This window comes from Patella vulgata, chromosome 7 (genome assembly GCF_932274485.2).
Source record: "Patella vulgata chromosome 7, xgPatVulg1.2, whole genome shotgun sequence".
Taxonomy (NCBI): Eukaryota; Metazoa; Mollusca; class Gastropoda; family Patellidae; genus Patella; species Patella vulgata.
The window spans coordinates 25,165,484-25,187,539 of record NC_065885.2 but is presented as its reverse complement, the minus strand read 5'-3'; the positions used below and the strand labels follow the sequence as shown (position 1 = coordinate 25,187,539).

General features: G+C 35.6%; 2 protein-coding genes across 4 annotated transcripts in view; one reads left to right on the top strand and one right to left on the bottom strand.

Annotated features, from left to right (window-relative positions):
• The window catches only part of LOC126828581 (regulator of nonsense transcripts 2), a 29,781-nt gene extending 29,578 nt beyond the window's left edge, over window positions 1-203 (bottom strand). For all 3 annotated transcript variants that reach the window (XR_007683155.2, XM_050558432.2, XM_050558433.2), the window contains exon 1: window positions 68-203. The gene's annotated coding sequence lies outside the window, so the exon portion shown is untranslated. The remainder of the gene's footprint in view (window positions 1-67) is intronic.
• A 280-nt stretch (window positions 204-483) lies between these two features.
• The window catches only part of LOC126827465 (protein MCM10 homolog), a 62,288-nt gene continuing 40,715 nt past the window's right edge, over window positions 484-22,056 (top strand). Inside the window, exons 1-18 of the mRNA XM_050556816.2 lie at window positions 484-619; window positions 1,065-1,136; window positions 5,238-5,516; window positions 6,926-7,039; window positions 8,156-8,227; window positions 8,703-8,771; window positions 10,443-10,628; window positions 11,280-11,402; window positions 11,643-11,805; window positions 12,473-12,635; window positions 14,353-14,511; window positions 14,890-15,017; window positions 15,926-16,006; window positions 16,307-16,399; window positions 16,799-16,969; window positions 17,222-17,301; window positions 18,515-18,750; window positions 20,687-20,804. Coding sequence (XP_050412773.1) covers window positions 1,130-1,136; window positions 5,238-5,516; window positions 6,926-7,039; window positions 8,156-8,227; window positions 8,703-8,771; window positions 10,443-10,628; window positions 11,280-11,402; window positions 11,643-11,805; window positions 12,473-12,635; window positions 14,353-14,511; window positions 14,890-15,017; window positions 15,926-16,006; window positions 16,307-16,399; window positions 16,799-16,969; window positions 17,222-17,301; window positions 18,515-18,750; window positions 20,687-20,804 — 2,242 coding nt within the window. The 5' untranslated portion in view covers window positions 484-619; window positions 1,065-1,129. The remainder of the gene's footprint in view (window positions 620-1,064; window positions 1,137-5,237; window positions 5,517-6,925; window positions 7,040-8,155; window positions 8,228-8,702; window positions 8,772-10,442; window positions 10,629-11,279; window positions 11,403-11,642; window positions 11,806-12,472; window positions 12,636-14,352; window positions 14,512-14,889; window positions 15,018-15,925; window positions 16,007-16,306; window positions 16,400-16,798; window positions 16,970-17,221; window positions 17,302-18,514; window positions 18,751-20,686; window positions 20,805-22,056) is intronic.

The window sequence follows — 22,056 nt, the reverse complement described above, 5'->3', positions numbered from 1 at the left end:
AAACTCTTATTGTAAGCAGTTTGTCAATAGTTTTAGACCAGATGCCCATGAGCTTATAGTAGGTTACCTAATTTATTACACCAAAGGGAAATGTATTCTTGTTATTCGGATACAATAAAGCAGGATGTAAATAAATATTTCGTTGTGTTTACAAATACTTTTGCCGAAAATGGCGTCTGCATTCTATTACACAAAGCTAAGTCGAACCACTGCGTATTCCAAAACGTTTGGGTAGTACTTATAGTAAAGCCTTAATTTAATTAAACTGCCATGTTTTATTTATTACTGTGCTATTAATCTGCAATTTTATACTGAGAAATAGACACCCAAAAACGTTACACGGAAAATGGGAAATACGTAGTTGCGGCGTAAAATAAATGTTAACAAAAAATAGATATAGATTCGAATTCCAGTCTTTAATGGTTGCTCGGAAAACTCTATTTTGAACAATCGAGACTACAAAAAACCGCGAAAGTATGCAAAGATGTAAACAAAGCTTATTAAAATTGTAATATATTTCGTTTATTAACTTTTAAACAGGGTTATTAACAATTAATTCATGTCCTGTCTCTTGAAGGTCTATGTGGTGTTGATAAGTACAGCCGATTACTAACCTTTTGTGAGTTTATGTAGCTATTTATGCTTTTAGTACGGTATCAATCAACTATCAACACTCATGCAGTGCTCACCTCATTTCTCGAACCACCATAAGTCAGTCCATGTCTCAGAGTGAGAGTAGGAATGATGCTGTAGTTCCATCTGGCATCTAGCCGCTGTGAATAACAATGGGATTCAACGTAAACTATATAGTTATAGTCGGCTATACATGTCAATCATCCATCCCAATTAATAAGCCACAAATTTGGTTGCAATCATCTTTGACTTTTGGTCCCAATCAGTCTGTGCTTCCCTAGCCACAAGAATAAAGACATTGAAATATTTATATTTGTGTTTATTTTTAATATGATTAGACCCTATAGTTTATTTGAATCTTGCAAACTCATTTTGTTTATTTATGGTTTATTAGATAAAATGAATTTATTTTGTGTTATTGTTATTTTCAGGTTAAAGTTTAATTTATTTATCCAATCTGTGGTTTGGCCTGGCTGATTGTGTTTGACATTTTATTATGGAAGGTAAATGACACCTATAAAGTCCATCCTACTTTTCTGCACCAATCGACTGGCCGGGTTAATGTAAAATGGGCATGTGCCATGATATAAGGGAAATTTTGTCCACTGGCGCAATTGCCTACTCTTAATTCCAAATCCAACTGTCAAGTGTTCTTTTACATGTACGCCATTGTGTACATGGGACCTCAATTTTCTGTTCCATCCGAAAACTAGACACTGACCTTGCCAGGCCCTCCGTCCAGCACTACTGACAAGGAGAAATCAGCCAGAAAATTCAGAGGATCTTTCTTGGCCATCACTGGGAGTGAACCAGAGACCTTGTTAGCAAACCAGCATCTATCTTACTAAGCCACTACGTGACCAGGCCTCGAGATTTGACAGGTGCCCGCAAATAAAAGCTAGTGAACACAAATTATCGTGCCAGCAACTTATTCAATTTGATTAACATTGATCTCTGGGCTCAAAATAGTAGGCCACATCGTCCCCAAAACCATGAATGAATTCTCCCCACAAAGACTAGGTCGATTTTCGATGTCACCATCACATTGCTGTTCATTTATTCAGGTGCAAAGTTATCCTAGAGACATGGAATTATCAATTTTTATAACCAGCGATTCATAGGTGAAGAAGCGGATGTGAAATTTAGATCGGTCGTATTTACACATTTTTATTTGAGAATTTTACCAAAACTTTAAAAAAATTGACAGTTACGTTTGAAAAAACTACAGTGAAGAAATCTAATGCTTTTGTCTCCATTAGAACCTCTACCTAACTCCAAAAATAGTAGCCAATCATAATTATCGATTTACCAATATGGTGGTGGATACTATGTAGTTTTTATACACCCATGTGGTTGTATATTGTCGTCGCCCCTGTCCATCGGTCCGGTGGTCCTTCCGTCAGTCCGGCATCCACAATTGCTTGTGGATGCTCTAGAGGCTAAAGTTAATATCCGATTGACTGTAAATATATACACAGTGTTAATTTCATGACACGAAGAAGCCTATATTTATTTTCAACGATTTCCAATAATGACTCCCCGAGTTATGGCCCTTGATCACTTTGACAAATTTTGTGGACGCTTTAGAGGCTAAAGTTATAATCCGACTGACTTTAAATTTATACACATTGTTTATGGTTATCAGACGAAGAATCCTATTGATATTCAACGATTTCTGATTATTACTGCCAAAGTTATGGCCCTTGATCACTCTGAAAAATCTTGTGGATGCTTTATGACCATAGTTATCATCTGATTGATTTTATATTTAAACACCGTGTTTACACCTATATATACTATTCAAAAAAAGTAGGGGATATTTGATTTTGGGGGCATAATACTAAAATATGCAAATGACTATGAAAAAAGTCACTATAGAACCTAACAGAAGAAACATTTCCAGTTACATGTGACGCCCAAACGCACCAATAGCTACCGCATGGAATGCAGGTGATGCTTGGGATCATCATGGGGGTCCAACCCAAGATTTGCACGACTCTGACTTTGAATGTTACAGTCATTGTGGCATTGAATTCCAGGGTGGAAACATCAGTTTAATTGTTTTAGTGACCAGAAAACAAATTTTGATATGCGTCGGCTTACCCAAAATGAAAGGTTACGTGCCCTTGGCATGCTACAGATCGGCACAACACAGGCGGTTGTGGCGCGGACGATGAATGTTTCTCAGTCTGTCATAAGCAGGCTATGGTCCAGATACCGTGATACACAATCTGTACAGGACAGACCACGATCAGGTCGACCAAGGGCGACAAGTCAAGCCCAGGATCGATTTATCCGTACCTTGGCCTTGAGAAATCGTGCCATCACAGCAAATCAGATCAGCGCTCGTCTTCAAACAGACACTGGTGTGAGAGTGAGTGGCCAGACGATTCGGAATCGACTGCATAGGGGTCACCTTCGCGCCCGACGTCCTCGCGTGATCCCTTGTTTGAGAGATCATCACATTCAGGCAAGACGTCGTTGGGATAATCGACGCTTGAGCAATGTGATGTTTTCAGATGAGTCAAGGTTCACTGTTGATTTTTTGGACAGACGTAGGAGGGTGTGGCGTCGTCGAAACGAGCGCTTCCAAGACGTTAACGTCATCAGACATGATTGATTTGGGGGTGGTTCTGTTATGGTGTGGGGAGGCATCACTGTTGCTGTAAGAACGGCTTTACATGTTGTTGCAGGGCGTGTTACAGGCCAGTACTACCGGGACAACATCTTGGCAGTCCATGTTGTGCCGTTCACACGATGTCATGGCCGCCGTTTCATCTTCCAGGATGACAACGCAAGATGTCACAGGGCCAGGATCGTTACAGGTTACCTCCAACAACAGAACATCACCACATTACCTTGGCCAGCACTGAGTCCCGACCTCTCCCCCATCGAGCATGTCTGGGACATGCTTGGACAGAGGTTACGTCAACGTCAACAACGTCCTGCCAATGTCCAAGAACTTGCTGCTGCGTTGCAACAGGAATGGGACAATCTGGACCAAAATGACCTTAGACGTCTCATTAGGAGTATGCTACGTCGGATCAATGCTTGTTTGGCAAACAGGAGGATTTACCCGTTACTGACTTGGTTGTGATGCTGTGGTAACTTTGCTGTTTGACCCCGGGTATCATTTTACCCTTATAATGGTCAGTCTGTGCCTTACTTAATCTAACGATCATTTGGAATAAATCGCGAATGTGAACTTCATTTATTTTGTCATTTGTTTCTTCGTCAGTTTCATTAGGTGACTTTAATAACACTTAAAAATCAAATATCCCCTACTTTTTTTGAATAGTATATAATCGTTTTGATTGACTTTGGCTTTATACATAGAGTTTAAGGTCTTCAAACGAACAAGTATATTGATTTTCAATGGATTTTGATAATTTGAACAGCTAAATCCATGTTATTAAATGTTTTGTATACTAAACGTTAGCATGGGCCAAACAAATTCTAATGATTTTCTGATAATTACTTAATGACTTGTTACTCTAAAATTAGATGTTAGTGTATTATAAGTGTTTCATTAACTGACAAAAGTGAAAATATGCGACAACTCTTGTTAACTGTTCAGACGATTTAGCTGCTGTGGGTATATGTTTAGTTGCCTGGCAACCTATCTTATTATCTATCAAAGAGAGGCTTGTTTTCATTCATTATTTCATATAACTTGATAGTAAATAAATAATATGCACACAAGCTGACTTTACGTGGCATAATTTGCAATTAAAAAGCATTATCGAAAGACCAGTATTGTTGCGTCAACGTTCGGTGGACTACCTACAATGTACCACTAGATAGTACGCCCTCAACACATAATGTAAATGTAATTTGGGCATGTCCCACCATTCTAAAGCAGAACAATAAATTTGTGGCGCTGTCAAAATGACATTCTTGTCTGTTGAAATGTAATTGGACATACACATGTATGATATCTAAAGAAATGGTATTCTTTATAATGCTTTTTATTTATGAACATTTAGCCTATAAACAGTGTATATTTATAATTTATACATCTTTGATTTTAATGTAAATTAATTATAAAAAGCATTGTCTAGGATATAAATTTGGCAGAGTTAAATAGTGTCCGCAAAATATATGGTGAACACATTTTATCACTCCAGCATGATTTTCAGTTCTCAAGGTCTGTGTCTCCCTACATAGATGTAACTTCTGACACTGCCACACGTTTATGTTTTTAGTGCCAAGTGTCTTAAAGTTGCTGATCACTTTAGAGGGATTTTGAATCAATCACTTGTTTTGTAAAATATAATATTGTGGAAGTTGAATCCTGAAAACGAATATTAGATTCAGCATCCTCTTTTTGAAGATGATATAAATGATGTGGTCAAAACAAATGTAAACCAAATTTACTATGGTCAAAATGACAATTTTGTGGAAGTTTATGTATATGTATATATATTATTACATGTCCAGGATAGATTTCTTAAGCTATTCTTTATGCAGATTTGGTCAACTTCACGTTTTCATTCCAGATACTCTGTTGTATGTAACATAGATGCTGTGCAGTCGTGTTTCCATGCCTTGTGTGGCTACCTGTGATTTAACATAATATAGCAAAGAAATTTAATTTATTTCAGAGGAACAGTGTGATTTAGATGCCTTAGCAGCTATTCTTGATGATGATTCCAATGACTTTGTTGATGCAGAAGTATCACAAACTGATACGACACGATCACAGTCTGAAACTAGAAGAGACATGTGTGCCGTTAATGGTGAAATGCCAAGTGGTAATAAATTAAACAATGGTAAAGTGGAAGAATCAGATGAACAATGTGACCATGACACTTTGACATCATTTTTGGAACAGAATTCGAGTGATGATGAAGATTTAGAACCAAGTATACCTGTTGTTTCTGGTATGATATTTCACTTCTAGAATATTATTTAAATAAATTCTGCAATTAAGAGACACAAACCATATACATACATAGTATGTCATATACATAGGATAAAATTCAATGGAATACAATTACTGTTTTTTACTGACCAACATTTAATCTATACAAATATTTGTGACTGTAGTTTCTTTGTTTGTCTGTCTGTCTGTTTGTTCAGGGGTTACGGCTACACTAGGGCTATCCAGAGGCTGAAATTTCGGTGTATGTGGGTAGCTCAGACCATGCAGTAACAAAGGTCTGGTGACGATGGCCTACCACTTTCTGTTTTGGAGTTTGGAGTTATGCTATTTCCGATTCATGGCTATACCGTTGCTAAGCCAGGTCAACCACTAGTTGCTTGATAAAGACTAGACCAGCCTAGTCGAAAGTCCCTCAGTAATAAACAGAAAGTGTGGTCCATAGCAAATTGTCCTGTATACTTACAGGTCGATTACTAGATTCCATTGAATTAATTGAGTGGTTGTGTTGTGTAGCAGTCTGTCATTGAGACAAGTGGCTTGATTTCAATCCCAAGCTTGTACATGACAAGAAGTAGGGTTGCCTGTCAACCTCAAGTGTTTTCTCCAGGTCCTCTGGTTACCTCCCACCGAACACCCCTACCAACAAGCGTTTTCTTGAAGAAGAGTTGTACCATGTGTTAGTCCCAAAATGATCTAATTGTGTCAAGTGGATGTTTAATCTCATCTCCCTTCCTTCCACAACATTGTAGAAATAACTGAGGATTCATTAGAAATGGTTCCACTACTGATGTCTTCCGTCTTGCTCCAGCCATAGTAGTGGACTGTCCTAAGGCCTTCCTTTGTGCAAGTTTTGTAGTCAACTGACTAAAAAATGTTACTGGCCTATAACTCCCTTAATTTATAATAACACTGACCCCAAACTGTACCGTACATAGCTTAACATATAATAAACCAATTCTCATTGAAACCTTACCGTGAAATTATATGATTTGATTAAACCCAACTGCTATGCAAAATTTCTGTTCAGTTTATAATGGCTGCCAAACCAGAATCACAGGGTGTCATGTCACTCGAAAAACTGTTTGGTAAGATAAGATTATGATTTCAATGTTCCACTCTTCACTATTTGTAACATAATTACTTATTTCCATGCAAACTGTGAAGATATGTGTTAAAAATTTTGCAATTGAACCTAATTTTACTTGCTCGAAGCCTCAAATACTGTATCAATTGCAGCCGTAGATAAGAATTATCACGGCTAAAAATTGCAGCTAAGGATTCATATAATTACCACTCAAAGTCCAAACAATTCAAGTACATGATTCCATGCATGAGTATATTTCAGTATCTGTATGTTATCTTCTGTGGTATTTTATATCACTTTTGTAATCTTAGGTTTGTTTTCAGAGAAAACATCGAAAGTGGAAACTGGAGACCTTTCTCAACATGATATTGAAGCTTTTTTAAATGAACCTGAATCAGAAAGTGAAAGTGAAGAAGATATGAAAGAAGAAATAAAAGGTTAAACAATTTTAATGATTTATTTTAATAAGAAAAGCAGTACATCATGATGATATAGTTTATTTACCTTTTATTATAAGGAGCCACAGTGGCTCAGTAAGTAAGACATTGGCTTGGTAACCTGCAAGTCCCATGTTAAACCCCCGGGTTGACAGAGAAAGTCCATCGGGATTTTCCAGCATGGATCCCCCTTGTCAGTGGTGAGAATAGAGAGTCTGGCAAGTGACATCATATAGTCATTCAGATCGGACGAAAAACTGAGGTCCCGTGGACACATTGGTGTGCACATAAAAGAACCTTGATAGTTGGAATTTGATGTAAGAGTAGGCTGTAGCACTGCTGTCCAGGCAATATTTCTTGATATCTTACTGCATGGTGTATGCCCTTCTACATTAAGCCAGTCGGTGCAGAAAATTAGGATGGTAAACCCCATTTCATTTTCATTTTTTATTATTAGTTTCACACATCATGACACTATAGTTTATTTACATTTTATGAAATAAGCTATGTATGACATAAATTGATGTTGGTTACAGGGATTGGGTAGCCGAATGGTCTATCAAGCACACTTTAGATCAGAAAGTATATCATTGGATCAAGTTGCATGTCTCAAACCACACTTGTAGTAGGGTTACCTGCCTAATCTCAACTGTTTTGTCTGGGTCCTCCAGTTCCTCCAGTTTATCCCACTGCTAAAAACCCCTATGTGCAAGCAAATTACTGAAATAAAATTGGGCCATATGTTAATCCCGAAATGATCTAGATGTAAAATCTAATCTCTCTTTTTCTGTTGGTTACATTCATATCATCCTTACAAACTGAACATATTCATCTATCAGTTATGCAGCAGGCAAACCAGCAGCTTCCTGTAATCACTTCTTTGAGTGGCATTCAGTAAAACTTATGAAATAATAATCAGATTTGCTTGATACAAATGAGAGTTTCATCCTACCATCACACATTTATTAACCAGTAAATGTTATTCCAAGTTTTAGTATGTTCCCAGTTATCAATTTACTTTGACATGCATATTCATGTAACCCAAAATTAGTCATACATGTTTGCTAACATGTAATTTCAAACAATATTATTATATTTTCTTTATCTCTCTTACAGCAGATGTTAAATCAACAAATATTAATAATAGTAAAGATAGCGATACAGAGAAAAATAACCAAAATTTACAAGGTACCTGTGCTGTTTTACTCTAACTTTTATAAACAAATTTCTATAGATTTTGATCCATTATTTGGTAGGTTTCTTGCCGTTTTTTTACGTGCTACTATTAATTACATGTAGATTTTTAAATATGTTCCAAATTTGGTAAGAAATGAAATGAAATTGGGCCTATTGTCTTACTTTTCTGCACCATCTAGACTAATGAAGATGGAAATGAGTGCTATGAGTGAAATTTCGCACAGACAGCCGAACTACTGCCTACTCTTATTTCAGTTTCTGTCACAGGACAGGACCTTGTCAAAATCGATTGACTAGTCGCTTTTCCTTGCCTTATCCTCCCTCTATCGTGCCTCAAGCTTGAAAATCCGCAGAAATTTACTCTGCCAAACACCAGCATCGATTCAAGGACCTCCTAGTGATCCAACAGCATATCTGAGCCATTGGTTAGATGTAGCATTAACATAATTTGTATGTATATTTACAGCCGAACTGTTGATGATGCAAAAAAGAATGAAAGAATTAGAAGATAAATTAAAGGCCAGTCAAACAAAAGGTAAATCTTGATTTAAGCTTCATCTTGCTCATATTAGCAACATTAAGTAGAAACAAATCAGCATTGACCCTGTGTAATTAAATGTTACAAATGATTTGAAATACACACAAATGAAATTGTTGGTTTTTCGGTCATTGTTTCTGGAGACCATTCGCAAGCGCCTGAATGTCGACCGAGGGGAGCTTTTTCTCCCTCGCCTTGAAATTGAAAATCGCTCTCCTTATTTGAAAATATGGACACATGTATTTTTTTTTTAACAGATTGTGAAAGATTCACATTTCGATCGTCACCATGCTGTGATTGTGAACATTTATTTGGTGTATTCGATTCGTGTTTAATGTGATCGCACATGGTAATAAAATTCTGATGACTATGTTGCTAAAAATAAATGGCGCCTATGCATCATTGGTTAATTTAACTGAAATGTAAAGTAGAACTCTCGTGAGACGTGAGAAATTACGAGAGATGGAAATGTGAAAATTTCCGTTGAGAATAATTCCGGAAGAAATAGATCATATTTTGATGGAATTTTCAAGCGTTTATGATTGTATTTTGAATAAGGGTTATGTTTTTAAACAAAATTTATACAAGCTGTATATATATTTAGAAATTTCGACAAGTAATTCTATTGGAATACCGTAAGTAGTTTTAGACGATAGCAAAAGTTTGACATAACTGTACGACAATGTTTATTATCATTTATGTAACCAGGAATGACCCCGTACACGCAGTTATTGATCTTCAGAACCATTTTCCACACATACAAATAATTACTCTCCTTAAAGATACATTATGGGAAATTAGATATTCAGTCAAATTGATCCACTATGAACCAAGATTTTAGCGATTGAATTTTTGGCCTAGCCTCGATCATCATTACAAATGTCGGTACGATAAAAAAAACATAGTCTTGATTATCCATAATCCAATAAACATCACAGCCTAGCGATGCCGTTGAGAGTTGATTATGGTCTGGAGAAGTTAATTAATGTCTAATTAATATTTTAGATAACATTTCAGGCCTAAAGAAAGACCTGCAATACGCAGATTTAGCTCTTGCATAATGTATGTTTAATATCAGATCACTCTTCTTATTGAAACTGTGAGAGCTTTTTTAGGGGAGTGATTTTTTCAATTTGTTCATTAAGCAGAGCTTTTTTCTGCTCTCCTCTAAAAAACGACTGTTTTTTAACAACTAATTTGTTTAAAGTAACGATGCATTATTTGTATATTTTGCTAAACTATAGTATTTCTCATGGCTTTATCCACTCTATTTTGTACTCAGATTCATAATTTAAACTTTAATTTAAGACAACATAATCAAAATACCAATGCTAGATAAATCTCCCGGCTTGGGTTCAATCAGATTTTAAAAAGACCTATCATTTCTGTTCGTTCACAACAAAATGGTGGCTGGCTTATTTAATACATAGCTAAGCTGCTAAATTGATGAAATTTCAATTCAACAGAACTTTGAAAATACTGAATTGAATTGAACCATTTTTGTACCGATATTCCTATCAGAGATTGTCTTTCACAATATTGTAGTTTTCAAGGGATTCTTATTGCTTAAAATGACGCTTCAAGACTTTAAGTCACCTTTGAACAAAGGCCAATAGATAAAATTTTAACGGTTTTCTATTTTAGTCAATTCAGGATCTTTCTTTGCAGAACAGGAACCTGATATTAATCATTTCTTTGGTGAGGATAAAGAGAAACCAGCAAAAAGTAGGAAGACTAAATCACCCCCGATTGCAAAACCACCAGTCCCTGTACATGTTACACCAATAGAAAGAAAAGAAATGGAGAAAAATATTTTTGGTGATAGTGATGACAGTGATTGGGATGAATTGGATGGTATCTAAGTTGAATTTATTTAGTGATTGTTAAAGTCATGACAATATTAAATTGGCTTAAAAATAAAAATACTGCTAAATACTGTCACATTTTTTTTAAAACATTTCTGGCAAACTCTAAATCTATAAGACATTGACTGTTTTGAGGAAACTATGTATATAAGTATTATGTGCAGTCTAAAGGAAGTTTGGTAAATAGTCTGTAAGTGTCCACTTCTGTACAGTCCCAAGCCTTTAGTGAAACAGGCTAAACTCAAAACTCAAAACAAATCTACACTGGAGAGAATCCATAAAAATGAGTTTATTTCCCAAATACTATATGGAGCCCTAGTCAGTAAGGTGCTGACTCAGGTCCGAGGTTTGATCCCAGTGTTGGTCGAGAAAGTTCCTAGGATTTTCTAGCATGATTTTCCCTTATCAGTGATGCAGTTTGAATAAGTAAAAAAAACTGAGATAATCTGTACATGTTGGTGTGCACTAAAAGAACCCTTTACAGTTGGATTTCAATATAAGAGTAAACCATTGCACCCTTTATTGTGTACGCCGTCTTTATTAGAACAGTTGGTGCAGAAAAGTAGGACGTTAAACCCTATTTTATTTCCAAACATTATATTATTCTCGTGTCATATCATTAATATATGATTATCTATAGGAGAGAAGTCGAGGTTAAGTAAAGAAGGACAGGAGTTAAAGAAGTTGGTTATATCTGGTGAAAGAAAGAGAGAAGCACATCAACCTTTTTCTGGTTATTCTGATTATACATCTACAAAAACATGTAAGTTGACAAAATTGTTCACTAGTAATGGCACTAGATTTACAATAAGTGAACTCCCCAACCGACATGAAATACATATTACAGTATTGCTTGTGGGTATATCTTTTACTGTCTGACGTCCTATGTTTGAAATCAAGGTCAGTTTGAAAGAAAAAGGCAAAAAACTCACTATAAATAATTTGTGAAGAACCGACTTTGCTTCCGATATTTCATATTAAAGGTCATGTTTTCATTTTCTAGGGAAATCTAAATCTCCTACCACACAAACCATGAAGTCACCACCATCACAAAAACCAACTGTTCCTTCCAACAACAGGATATCTACAACTAAGTCAACCACACCAGTAAATCCAAAAGATGATGGAAAATTTATCATGGAGAAAAATTCAGGCATCAGAATAATGTAAATAATTTTTCATGTGTTCTAATTTTCATTGTTCTATTTTGTTCATAAGTTTTAACAGATGTTATTTGTTAAGTGAAATTATAAAAGGGTAATTATAAACTTTAATTGTGCAATTCTGAATTGTAACCAGATCAGATCTCATCAATAGCATGTGAGAATGATGTTTTCATGATCGCTTAATTGACAGTCGGAACTGAAAAGTAGGACATTAAACACCATTTTGTTTCTGCTGCATTATATCTCCTCTGTACTTCCAGTCAAATAAATGGTACTTTTACTTATTAACGTGTGAGCCACGGTGGCTAAGTGGGTAAGATGCTGGCTCGCTAGCCTGGAAGTCGTGTGTTCGATCCCTGCATTGGCTGAGAAAGTTCATCAGGATTTTCTGGCGTGGTTTCCCCTTGTCAGTGGTGCAGGATGGAGAGCCTGACAAGGACAGCTGTCTAGCCGGTCGAATGGGACTTAAAAACGGGGACCCGTGTAAACATTGGCGTGCACGTAAAAGATCCCCTGGCAATTGGAAATCGATATAAGAGTAGGCTATAGTGATGCTGTCCGGGCAAAATTTCCCTCATAGCACACTGATGATGTATGCCCGTCTTCATTAGCAGAACAGTAGGACGTTAAACCCAATTTCATTTCATTTCATTTCTTATTATTTTAGTAATCCTCTGACATCATCAACAGTATTAGAAATGAAGATGGAAGGAAGAAAATTTATAAAAATATCAAAAATACACCAGAAAGTTAAAACAGGTGAACTGCAAGGTGATTGGGTGACATTTGGTGTGGTTGTTCATAAAACAGATCCTAAAACAGCCTCATCTGTAAGTCTCAACAAGTTTGAATTATTTATATTTTGCCTTGCTTAACATTTGATTGAACTGTAAAAATATGTGAGTCGTTGGGTGAGACTACATATACATCTGTAAGGCCGGTATCCCCAGTGGCATTGTAGAAAGTAAGTGGGTGAAGGGAAGTAACATTTTTGTGTGCATGTCACTTCTTTGATATTAAATTTCTTGCAAAATTTCTCATAATCGAGCGTAAAGGCTGCTGCATTGTGGTGAACGTAAAGAATGACAATAAGACTGGTATGTAAACTGTTTTTTGATTGGTTCGTAGAATCAACTTACATGGCCAGTGAAATCATCAAGGGTAGATAATTTGAATTTGTACCAGTGTTGGGATTTCAAAATTTTTCCTATCAGACATTCTTACCGAAAATAAAGGGGCACAACTCTTATCATTGTTAAAGCTGATGGATTCAGACCACAATTAAAAATCATGTTTCAACAAAATATTCAAATTCGTACGTGATAAATATATAGGTGCACCTCGTTATTTTTCATATTTAATTCCCGTGCGGTGTTCGAATTTATGTCAGTAATATTCGTACAAAATTGCATGTTGTTGTAATGCAATAGAATAAAAGCGTGCCAACTACTCCTGACCTGTACATGTTTCAAATTCACACACCTAAAAAATAGGTGCGCCTCGTTAATTTCCGTATTTAATTCCTGTGCGGTATTCAAATGTCAGTAATGTTCCTACAAATTTACATGTTGTCGTAATACGATAGAATGAAAGCTTGCTGACTACTGCTGACTTGTAATATTCCTAGCACACGCTATCGTCTAAAACAGTTAATTACTTACACTTTTCCAATCGAAATATTCGTTGGCATTTCCTAGCTTGTTTATTTCTTTATTTAAAAACATAACCCACATTCAAAATATTATCATCAATCCGAGAATTTGCCATTGGCATTGTCACATTTCCATTTCTTAATTTCACACATCCAGCAAGATTTCTACTTTCATTTCGTTTATTGTACTATAACTGCCATGTGCAATCAGAAACAGAGCTTGCATTGTCTAGTATTTATCGGATATGTATGTGTGTGTGTGAAATATATAGCTTTATTTAACTTCCGCTTCCACCGAAGTGATATCGCAGACAAATTATCGGATATATTGATTTGGGGTGTGATATACTATTAGGATATGTGACATATATGACTAGATTCTGCATGTTGTTGACCAACATCAAGGAGATTAAAATGTCTGAAAATGGATTGATACATAGTCCGACAAAGGAGAAGCAAGTAAAAAAGAACAATGTCACAGGGGATACCAAGGATGCTGTAAGGCTATATCCAAAAACAAAAATTAAGGCTTTAAGTATCTAATACTGTTTTCAATTCAAGTTATGTTTAAAGTATAAGTAGGTGCACATATTGGACATGAAAATAGCAAAGTTTGCAAGAAGAAAAAGATATTTGTTACATGAAGGAAGCAAAACATAATCGTGCTTTAATAGTAAAATATCCCACAAACATGACAGGAACAAGTGCTGAGACAACTTCCATTATTTGATTGTGCAGTTGTAGGCATGGTCAAAGATTTTGAAGTTTATGTAGCCATGTCTTGTTGAAAATCAACCTTTAACTTAAACAAGAATGGAAAGACAGGGCACTTTAAAATCATATCTTTGATGACAATAATGATTGATTTGTTTGGGTTTTTTTTTATTTGATAACAGGGTAAAACATTTTGTATTTGGAAATTAAATGATTTGGATGACTGTGACAGAACTGTTAGTTTTTTCCTGTTCGGACAAGTTTATAAAGATCATTGGAAAAATTCTGTTGGATCTGTGATTGGATTGCTAAATCCAAACATGATGGACGCAGCAGATAAGGTAAATTATATTTGTATTATGTAGACTTTGTGCAGCAGGCATCTAGATTTGTACCTTATTTTATTTGCATTTACATGCAGTCATGAAGCACTGAACTTATGCTGCCCAAAGATTGAACATTTTTATTGGTAATTGCATCAACCTTCCTACTGGTACCCATTTACAGTCGGGTATAAGACTTGAATACACAGATCAATTGTCTTATTCAAGGAGACAATGCAAGAACTCAACACCTGATTCAAGTCCCTCCCTATATAGTCAACATGGTAGTGATAAATATAAGGTACAGTATGACCACATTCTATGATCAGACAGGACAATCAAAACAGGTCAGAAGTTGTGTTATATAATAATACACATATTTTCTTGCTATTTTAGGCTCCTGCAGAAGTGGCTTTTACAATAACCCATCCTAATCAATTGTTATTAATGGGACAGTCTAAAGATTTAGCTTGGTGTATGGGGAAAACTAAGAAAGGAAACAAGTGTACAAATTTTATCAATAAGTAAGTATATTTTTATTAACTTTACAGCCATGATGCTAATCACCATACCTCATTGGAAAGGTTGTGAACTTAACTTTCCATATTTGGAGTAATCAAAGTGAAATTCCTTGTCAGTAACGAATCAGTTTAACAACAAGATAAACCCTATGCCTCCTCTTTGCCACGAATGACCAACCTCCCGATAATAATACACAATTTCATTGGCATAAAACTCTGGCTCGTGCTTGTTGTGTAACATGGGCATGTGCAACAAGGATAGAAACACAGATTTGTTGATTTATGCCAATCAGTCAAATTTATCTTTTTTTTCAATAGTTTCATGACTGAAAAATTTCGTCATTTCATATTGATATTAACTAAAAAGTTTGAAAAATGTCATCCAAGTCTAGGCTCGTTTCCCATGTAGCCTGTCCAACCTCGTGGATTTTCTCCGGGTCCTTTTGTTTCCTACCACTGCTAAAACCCTCTATGCTCAAGCGAATTATTGAAATAGAATTGAACCATGTGTAGACTATGTAAATAGGCTATCAACTCTATTTTTTTTAAAAAATGACGAAGAGCCTGGTTTGTGTGGGAGCTGCAAAATATCTAATATATTGAGAAATATCCAACAGTAATTATGATTTTTAATTCTTCTTCTATCTACATTGATGCTGTATTAGCTTTTGTTGTATGAACAGCAATGTGTATAGTCTGATAATGAATTCAAATAGTTTGTATAACTGGGAAATTATTCAGCATGACTGATATTGAGTTACCATAAAATGATGGCATACTTGAAAGCCATTAGAATTTGCTCGTTTGATTACAGGTAACAATTGTTGCTGTACTTTTATCTGTCGTAAAATTTAAATCATTATTCTGTGATTGTGGCTGTATATTCAAGTTGCATTATGTTAATTTTCCAGTAAATTTGGTGGTTTCTGTTCCTTTCATGTACAGTCAGCTTATAAAAGTGCTTCATCAAAACGTTCCGAGTTCCAGGGCAGGTAAACTTTCTTGCTTTCTACACATTCATTCACTAAATGAACATTTTTCTTGTGGATATTATTATGTATAAGGATATTATTTTTAAGATTATCTAAACATCTGATAGTTAAAATTTTTAAAACCCATTTTCAATTTGATATAAACATGTACACCAAATATATTATGAAGGAATATAGGTACCAAGAATGTAGTTATATCTGTAACCGTTGCCTTTTTGTTATACAGTTTTGCTAATTGCAAGATGATAGGCACGATATTTGGTTATCGATTTATATTACAATGATTCTTCTTTTATATAGCATGACAGGTGTGACACCTAAATCATTTGAGAAGAAAATTTTTCCTAAAGGTTCACATTATATGTATGGTGGAAAAACATTCTCTTCTATGGAGTAAGTTATTTATAGACTTACCATTTATTGAAAATTATATTAAACTGAAAATATAGAGTCATTGAATCTGTTTGTTACAGAAATCCAGAAAATTGTATTACTAAAAGGGCCTGCATTCAAGAATAAACATTGATTTTCATGCCATCATTCATAGCTTCTTGTAATTGTCTGTTAATGTCTGAATGATAACTCATTTCTATAAACGAACAACGAATCGAATATGGAATCTAAGCTACCTTTTGTGACGTACCTCAAATTAGAGGCCAGCAACCCGTGTCTCATTTATTGGCAATATCTGATCATGTTTAGTTATGGAATTCTTGCCATAAATATCATGTATTAAATCCTTACTCTAAATATGGTCTAATGAAATTTGAATTATTTCTTTATATATTTCAGATTGAAATCAACCGCTAAGAAAAAACAAGATCAACTCACTGTTAGGAAACTTATGACACAACAAACAAAGTCAGGAAAACAGAAAGTGACGACCATGTCCATTCACGAACTAAAACCTCAAGAAAAAGATCATATAGAACAACATCTTGTGTCATCAACAGAACAATCATTGTTAGTTTTTATTGATAATCGTCAGCTAAAGTTTGGCTTGAGTTCTGTTTCACAATCATAAAATAGTGTCGTTTATGCATTTTCAGATGACTTTTGAAAATAAATTGACTTTTAAAATCTTTCAAAATGTTCATGATGATCTTTAAATATAAATATTAGTTCTTGAAGCAACGTATAACAATTAAGTAATAACTAGTGAATACACATTTCAAGTAAATACATTTTAAACTTGTCAATGTTTGATACTTTCAGTATGGAATTGGTAACCACACCATCAGCAGGTTCAATGAATCTGGTGAAACATTTAGTTAAAACGGAAATTAAAGAAGCTGGTGAGTATATGACATAGATACATGTATATGGTAATAGCCATTGAATGCCAGGAAGGGGGGATGGATGGCCGAATGGTTAGCACGCGCGCGCTGTATCATACGGTCTGTCATTGAGTCAACTGGCGGGGTTTCGATTCCCCGGTTGTACGTGACAAGGAGTAGGGTCGCCTGTCCAACCTCGTGGGTTTTCTCTGGGTCCCCCGGTTTCCTCCCACTGCTAAAGACCCCTAGACGCAAGCGAATGATTGAAATAAAATTGAACCATGTGTTAGTCCTGAAATGACCTAGTTTGTGTCGAGTGGACGTTAAACCCCATTTCTCTCTCTCTCTCTCTCTCTCTCTCAATGCCAGGAGCCACAGCGGCTTAGTGAGTAAAATGTTGGGTCGTTAACCTGGAGGTTCAGTGTTCGATCGCTGTGTTCATTGAGATTTTCCGGCATGGTTCCCCTTTGTCAGTGGTGCAGGACAGAGGACCTGGCAAGGGACAGTGTATAGTCAATTGGATGGGACAAGAAACAGGTCCTGTGTCCACATTGGCGCACACGTAAAAGATCCTTTTGCAGTTGGAATTCAATATAAGAGTCTCTGGGCAAAAGTTCCCTCATAGCACACATCATTAGTGTAGTTGGAGCAGAACAGTAGGACGTTAAACCCGATTTCATTTCATTTCCATGAATGTCAAGAAGTAAAAGAATGCTCCCAAAAGCAACTTAGCTAAATGCTTAGGGCAAAGTCTTAATACATCAAAACTAGTTTTAAGAAAAGAAAATAGCACACCAAATGTCAAATTCACTATAAATATTCTGTCAAATATTATATAAACTCAACCAGGCTTCAACCACAGTAAATAAGCCAGATCTGATTAAAGGATCGCTCCCAGGTATACTTTTTTAAATAATGGTTGCTAGCATGAATTCATGTACAATTCAATAATGGAATCCTTAATATGGGATAGTAACTGCTAAGCTTATCCAGTATTCATTTCTGAAAGGCTCAATATTCACTGAAACAGGACTAGTTTTAATATTTGTATGGTTATGTGGAAAAGTCTTGTGCTACAGGTTATAGGTATTCATCTATGCAAAACGAGAGTTTGATTCCTACTCTGTACATGACATGAGTAGGCTTACCTGTCTAATCTCAAAGTTTTTACAGAATCCTTGGAAATGAATTTATGAAACTTAATATTACTATGATGTATTTATGTTTTCAGAAGAGAAACAGAATGCACCAGTGCAATCAATCACACCAAAAGAATTATTACAGCAGCATCGGAAAAAAATGTTGGCGAAAAAAACTGAAAGATTAGCATCTTTAAATAAACCCAGTCCCCCGACTGACCCATTAAGTGCTACACCTACCCTTGGTCGTGGATTTTATCCAGGACAACATGTGTTCTTAGATACCAGTAAAAAAACTTCATCAAATTCCAGTATAGACAAAGCAAAGGTAAGCCATCTACTGGAACTCAACTATAGGGAGGCATCTTCAGGTTCCCAAACTGTATAAAATATGTCTATATTCTGATTTAAGCCCAATATAAAGTTATTCGACTTCGGTACTTCCCACAAAATTGTTAGACAACAAGTTAATCAATGGCAAATCCAGTTAATACTTAACATCCACTGTTCATTTCGACGTGTGATTCATTGCCTGATATGTTAATTTACATATAGACATTGAGGTATGACAATAAATAAATTTTAGGCACAGAATTTTTGCATTTTTATATGCCCACATTGAATTGTCGTCACCCCCGTCCAACCGGCGGTCTGTCTGCCCAGCAATTGTTTGGGGATGCTCTAGAGGCTAAAGTTAATATCCGATTGACTTTAAATTTATACACAGTGTTTAAGGTCATGAAACCAAGAATCCTATTGATTTTCACCGATTTCTGATAATTACTGCCAGAGTTATTGCTCTTGATCACTTTGAAATACTTTTTTCTGGAGGCTCTCAAGGCTAAAGTTAATATCTGATTGATCTTTAAATTTATACACAGTGACTTCCAGAGTTATAGGCCTATAGAGGTCACAACGTTTATCCGATTTTGTTGAAAATTGAAATGTAAGTTTATAACCCAAAGATCTCGGTTCCTTTCTATATTTGCGCATAACGGACCGTAACTTCCTGAATTATGGCCCCTGATTGTACGAAAAATCGTGTTTTTAGCTTGTGGACCCTATAGAGGTCATAATTTTTATCCGATTTAAAAAAAACATATTATTATATCATCGCTACACCCTAAGGAAGGCTGAGTTCGAATTTCGTGAAAATCGGCCCAAAATTGACAGACAAAATGGCCGCTCTTCGTTCTCAAATAGCGTAAAAATATGGTATATAAAGGTTGTGCACCCTATAGAGGTCACAACTTTTATCCAATTTTGTTGAAAATTGAAATGTATGTTTATAACCCAAAGATCTTGGTTTCTTTGGATATTTGCGCATATCGGAACGTAACTTCCTGAATTATGGCCCCTGATTGTACGAAAAATCGTGTTTTTAGGTTGTCGACCCTATAGAGGTCATAATTTTTATCCGATTTAAAAAAACGTATTATTATATCACCGTTACACCCTAAGGACGGCTGAGTTCGAATTTCGTGAAAATCGGCCCAAAATTGACAGACAAAATGGCCGCCGTTCGTTCTCAAATAGCGTAAAAATCAGGTATATCAAGGTTGTGGACCCTATAGAGGTCACAATTTTTATCCGATTTTGTTGAAAATTGAAATGTAAGTTTATAACCCAAAGATCTCGGTTCCTTTCCATATTTGCGCATATCGGACCGTAACTTCCTGAATTATGGCCCCTGATTGTACGAAAAATCGCGTTTTTAGCTTGTGGACCCTATAGAGGTCATAATTTTAATCAGATTAAAAATAACGTAATACTATTATATCACCGTTACACCCTAAGGACGGCTGAGTTCGAATTTCGTGAAAATCTGCCCAAAACTGACAGACAAAATGGCCGCCCTTTGTTCTCAAATAGCGTAAAAATATGGTATATCAAGGCTGTGGATCCTATAGAGGTCACAATTTTAATCCGATTTTGTTGAAACTTGAAATGTAAGTTTATAACACAAAGATCTCGGTTCCTGTCGATATTTGCGCATATCGAATTGTAATTTCCTGAATTATGGACCTTGATTGTAGGAAAAATCACTTTCTTTTTAGCTTGTTCTCTATCCATCTCTCGAAAATGTGGGCGTATCCTGCCTGGCAGCCGCTGGTAGTTTATTATATGAAACAACTCTTGTTGACTGCCCAGACAATTTAGCTGCTGTGGGCGTATGTTTTGTTGCCTGGCAACCTATCCTTTTATATTAAATTTTTGTACTTTCTTTCATATATTTCTGTTGATCTGTTTTGTTATTTGAACAGCTATTAGCCATAGCTAAAGTCAGTTCTAAAGGTGGATGTAAGAAAGAGAATCCCAATGCTGTTAAAAAAGTCTCTCCAGTACATAATCGAGTTAAAAAACGAGTCTTAGAAAATATTGGTAAATATCTTTATATTCTTTCTTATCATTTTTTGTGGGCATGAGAGTTGATTTGTTCGAGAATTAGGGAGCTAAACTCTTAAAATAGAATATTGCAGGGTCTGCATGATTTTTAAAACATGGTACTCATTTGTTATGGGTTGGGCTGACAAAGCAGTTGACAATGGAAATGGAATAATAATGTGGTCTGTCCATGTACACATCAGAAAACATGTAATAGAACATGAACAGAATCGTTAAATCCCAGTCTATTCTTCTTCGGTCAATGTAGTTGTCTCCCTTCTCTCTGTTGTTGACGTGACATATGTGATCTACTATTCTAGGCACACCACTCGATTAACACCAAGAAAAGAGTTTAATCAATCATATTAGATAGGAATATGTAAGATGTCTTGTGTATGCATACATGAAGTTTCTGCCCCACCAAAGTTCCTCTCATATTACACAAATAAAACACAGTTAGTTTCAATTTATTTGCAGGATGATTCTTAGATGTACATGTTAAAGCCCAATGAGCATTATTTCAATCCATTCCAAGCTAAAATATTATGAAAGTTAAACCTCAAAAGTAATATCTGTCCACAAATAGTACAAAAAATTTCAAAATCTACAAAGATATGAATTACAAATTTCGGAACATTTAACATCTCTGCAGATGATATAGATAAGCCAGCAATACCTCTTAGTATTGGGTAACATCTTTGGTTGAGTCTCTATTTAATCTCATTGAATCAAGAGAGAGGTTTATTTATCATTGATATTTTCGTTTTGTCTTCATGATCAAATGTTAGATAATCAATTTGAGTACATTTTAGTTGTATAGATACACTAGGGACCGGGTATCATTCAGATTTGATGAAAAAAGGAAAGAAACTGAGCTTACCATCTATAATCTAATACACATATTCAGTTAATAGATTGCCATGCAGAAAGTATTAAATACCATCAAGATTCATCAAATAACGCCCAGTTTGTGCTACCTTGTTTGTGGACACTTTACAGGTCACACTTTTTATCCGATTTTGACGAAACTTGAAATATAGGTTTATCTCCCAAAGATCTCAGTTCCTTTCGAAATTGGCAAGTATAGGAAAGTAACTTCATGGCTTATGGCCCCTGATTGTATGAAAAATCGCGTTTTTAGCTTGTGGTCCCCCTGGAGGTCACAATTTTTATCTGATTTAAAGAAACGTTTAAATATATAACAATTACACCCTAATGATGGTTGAGTTCCAATTTTTTGAAAATCGGA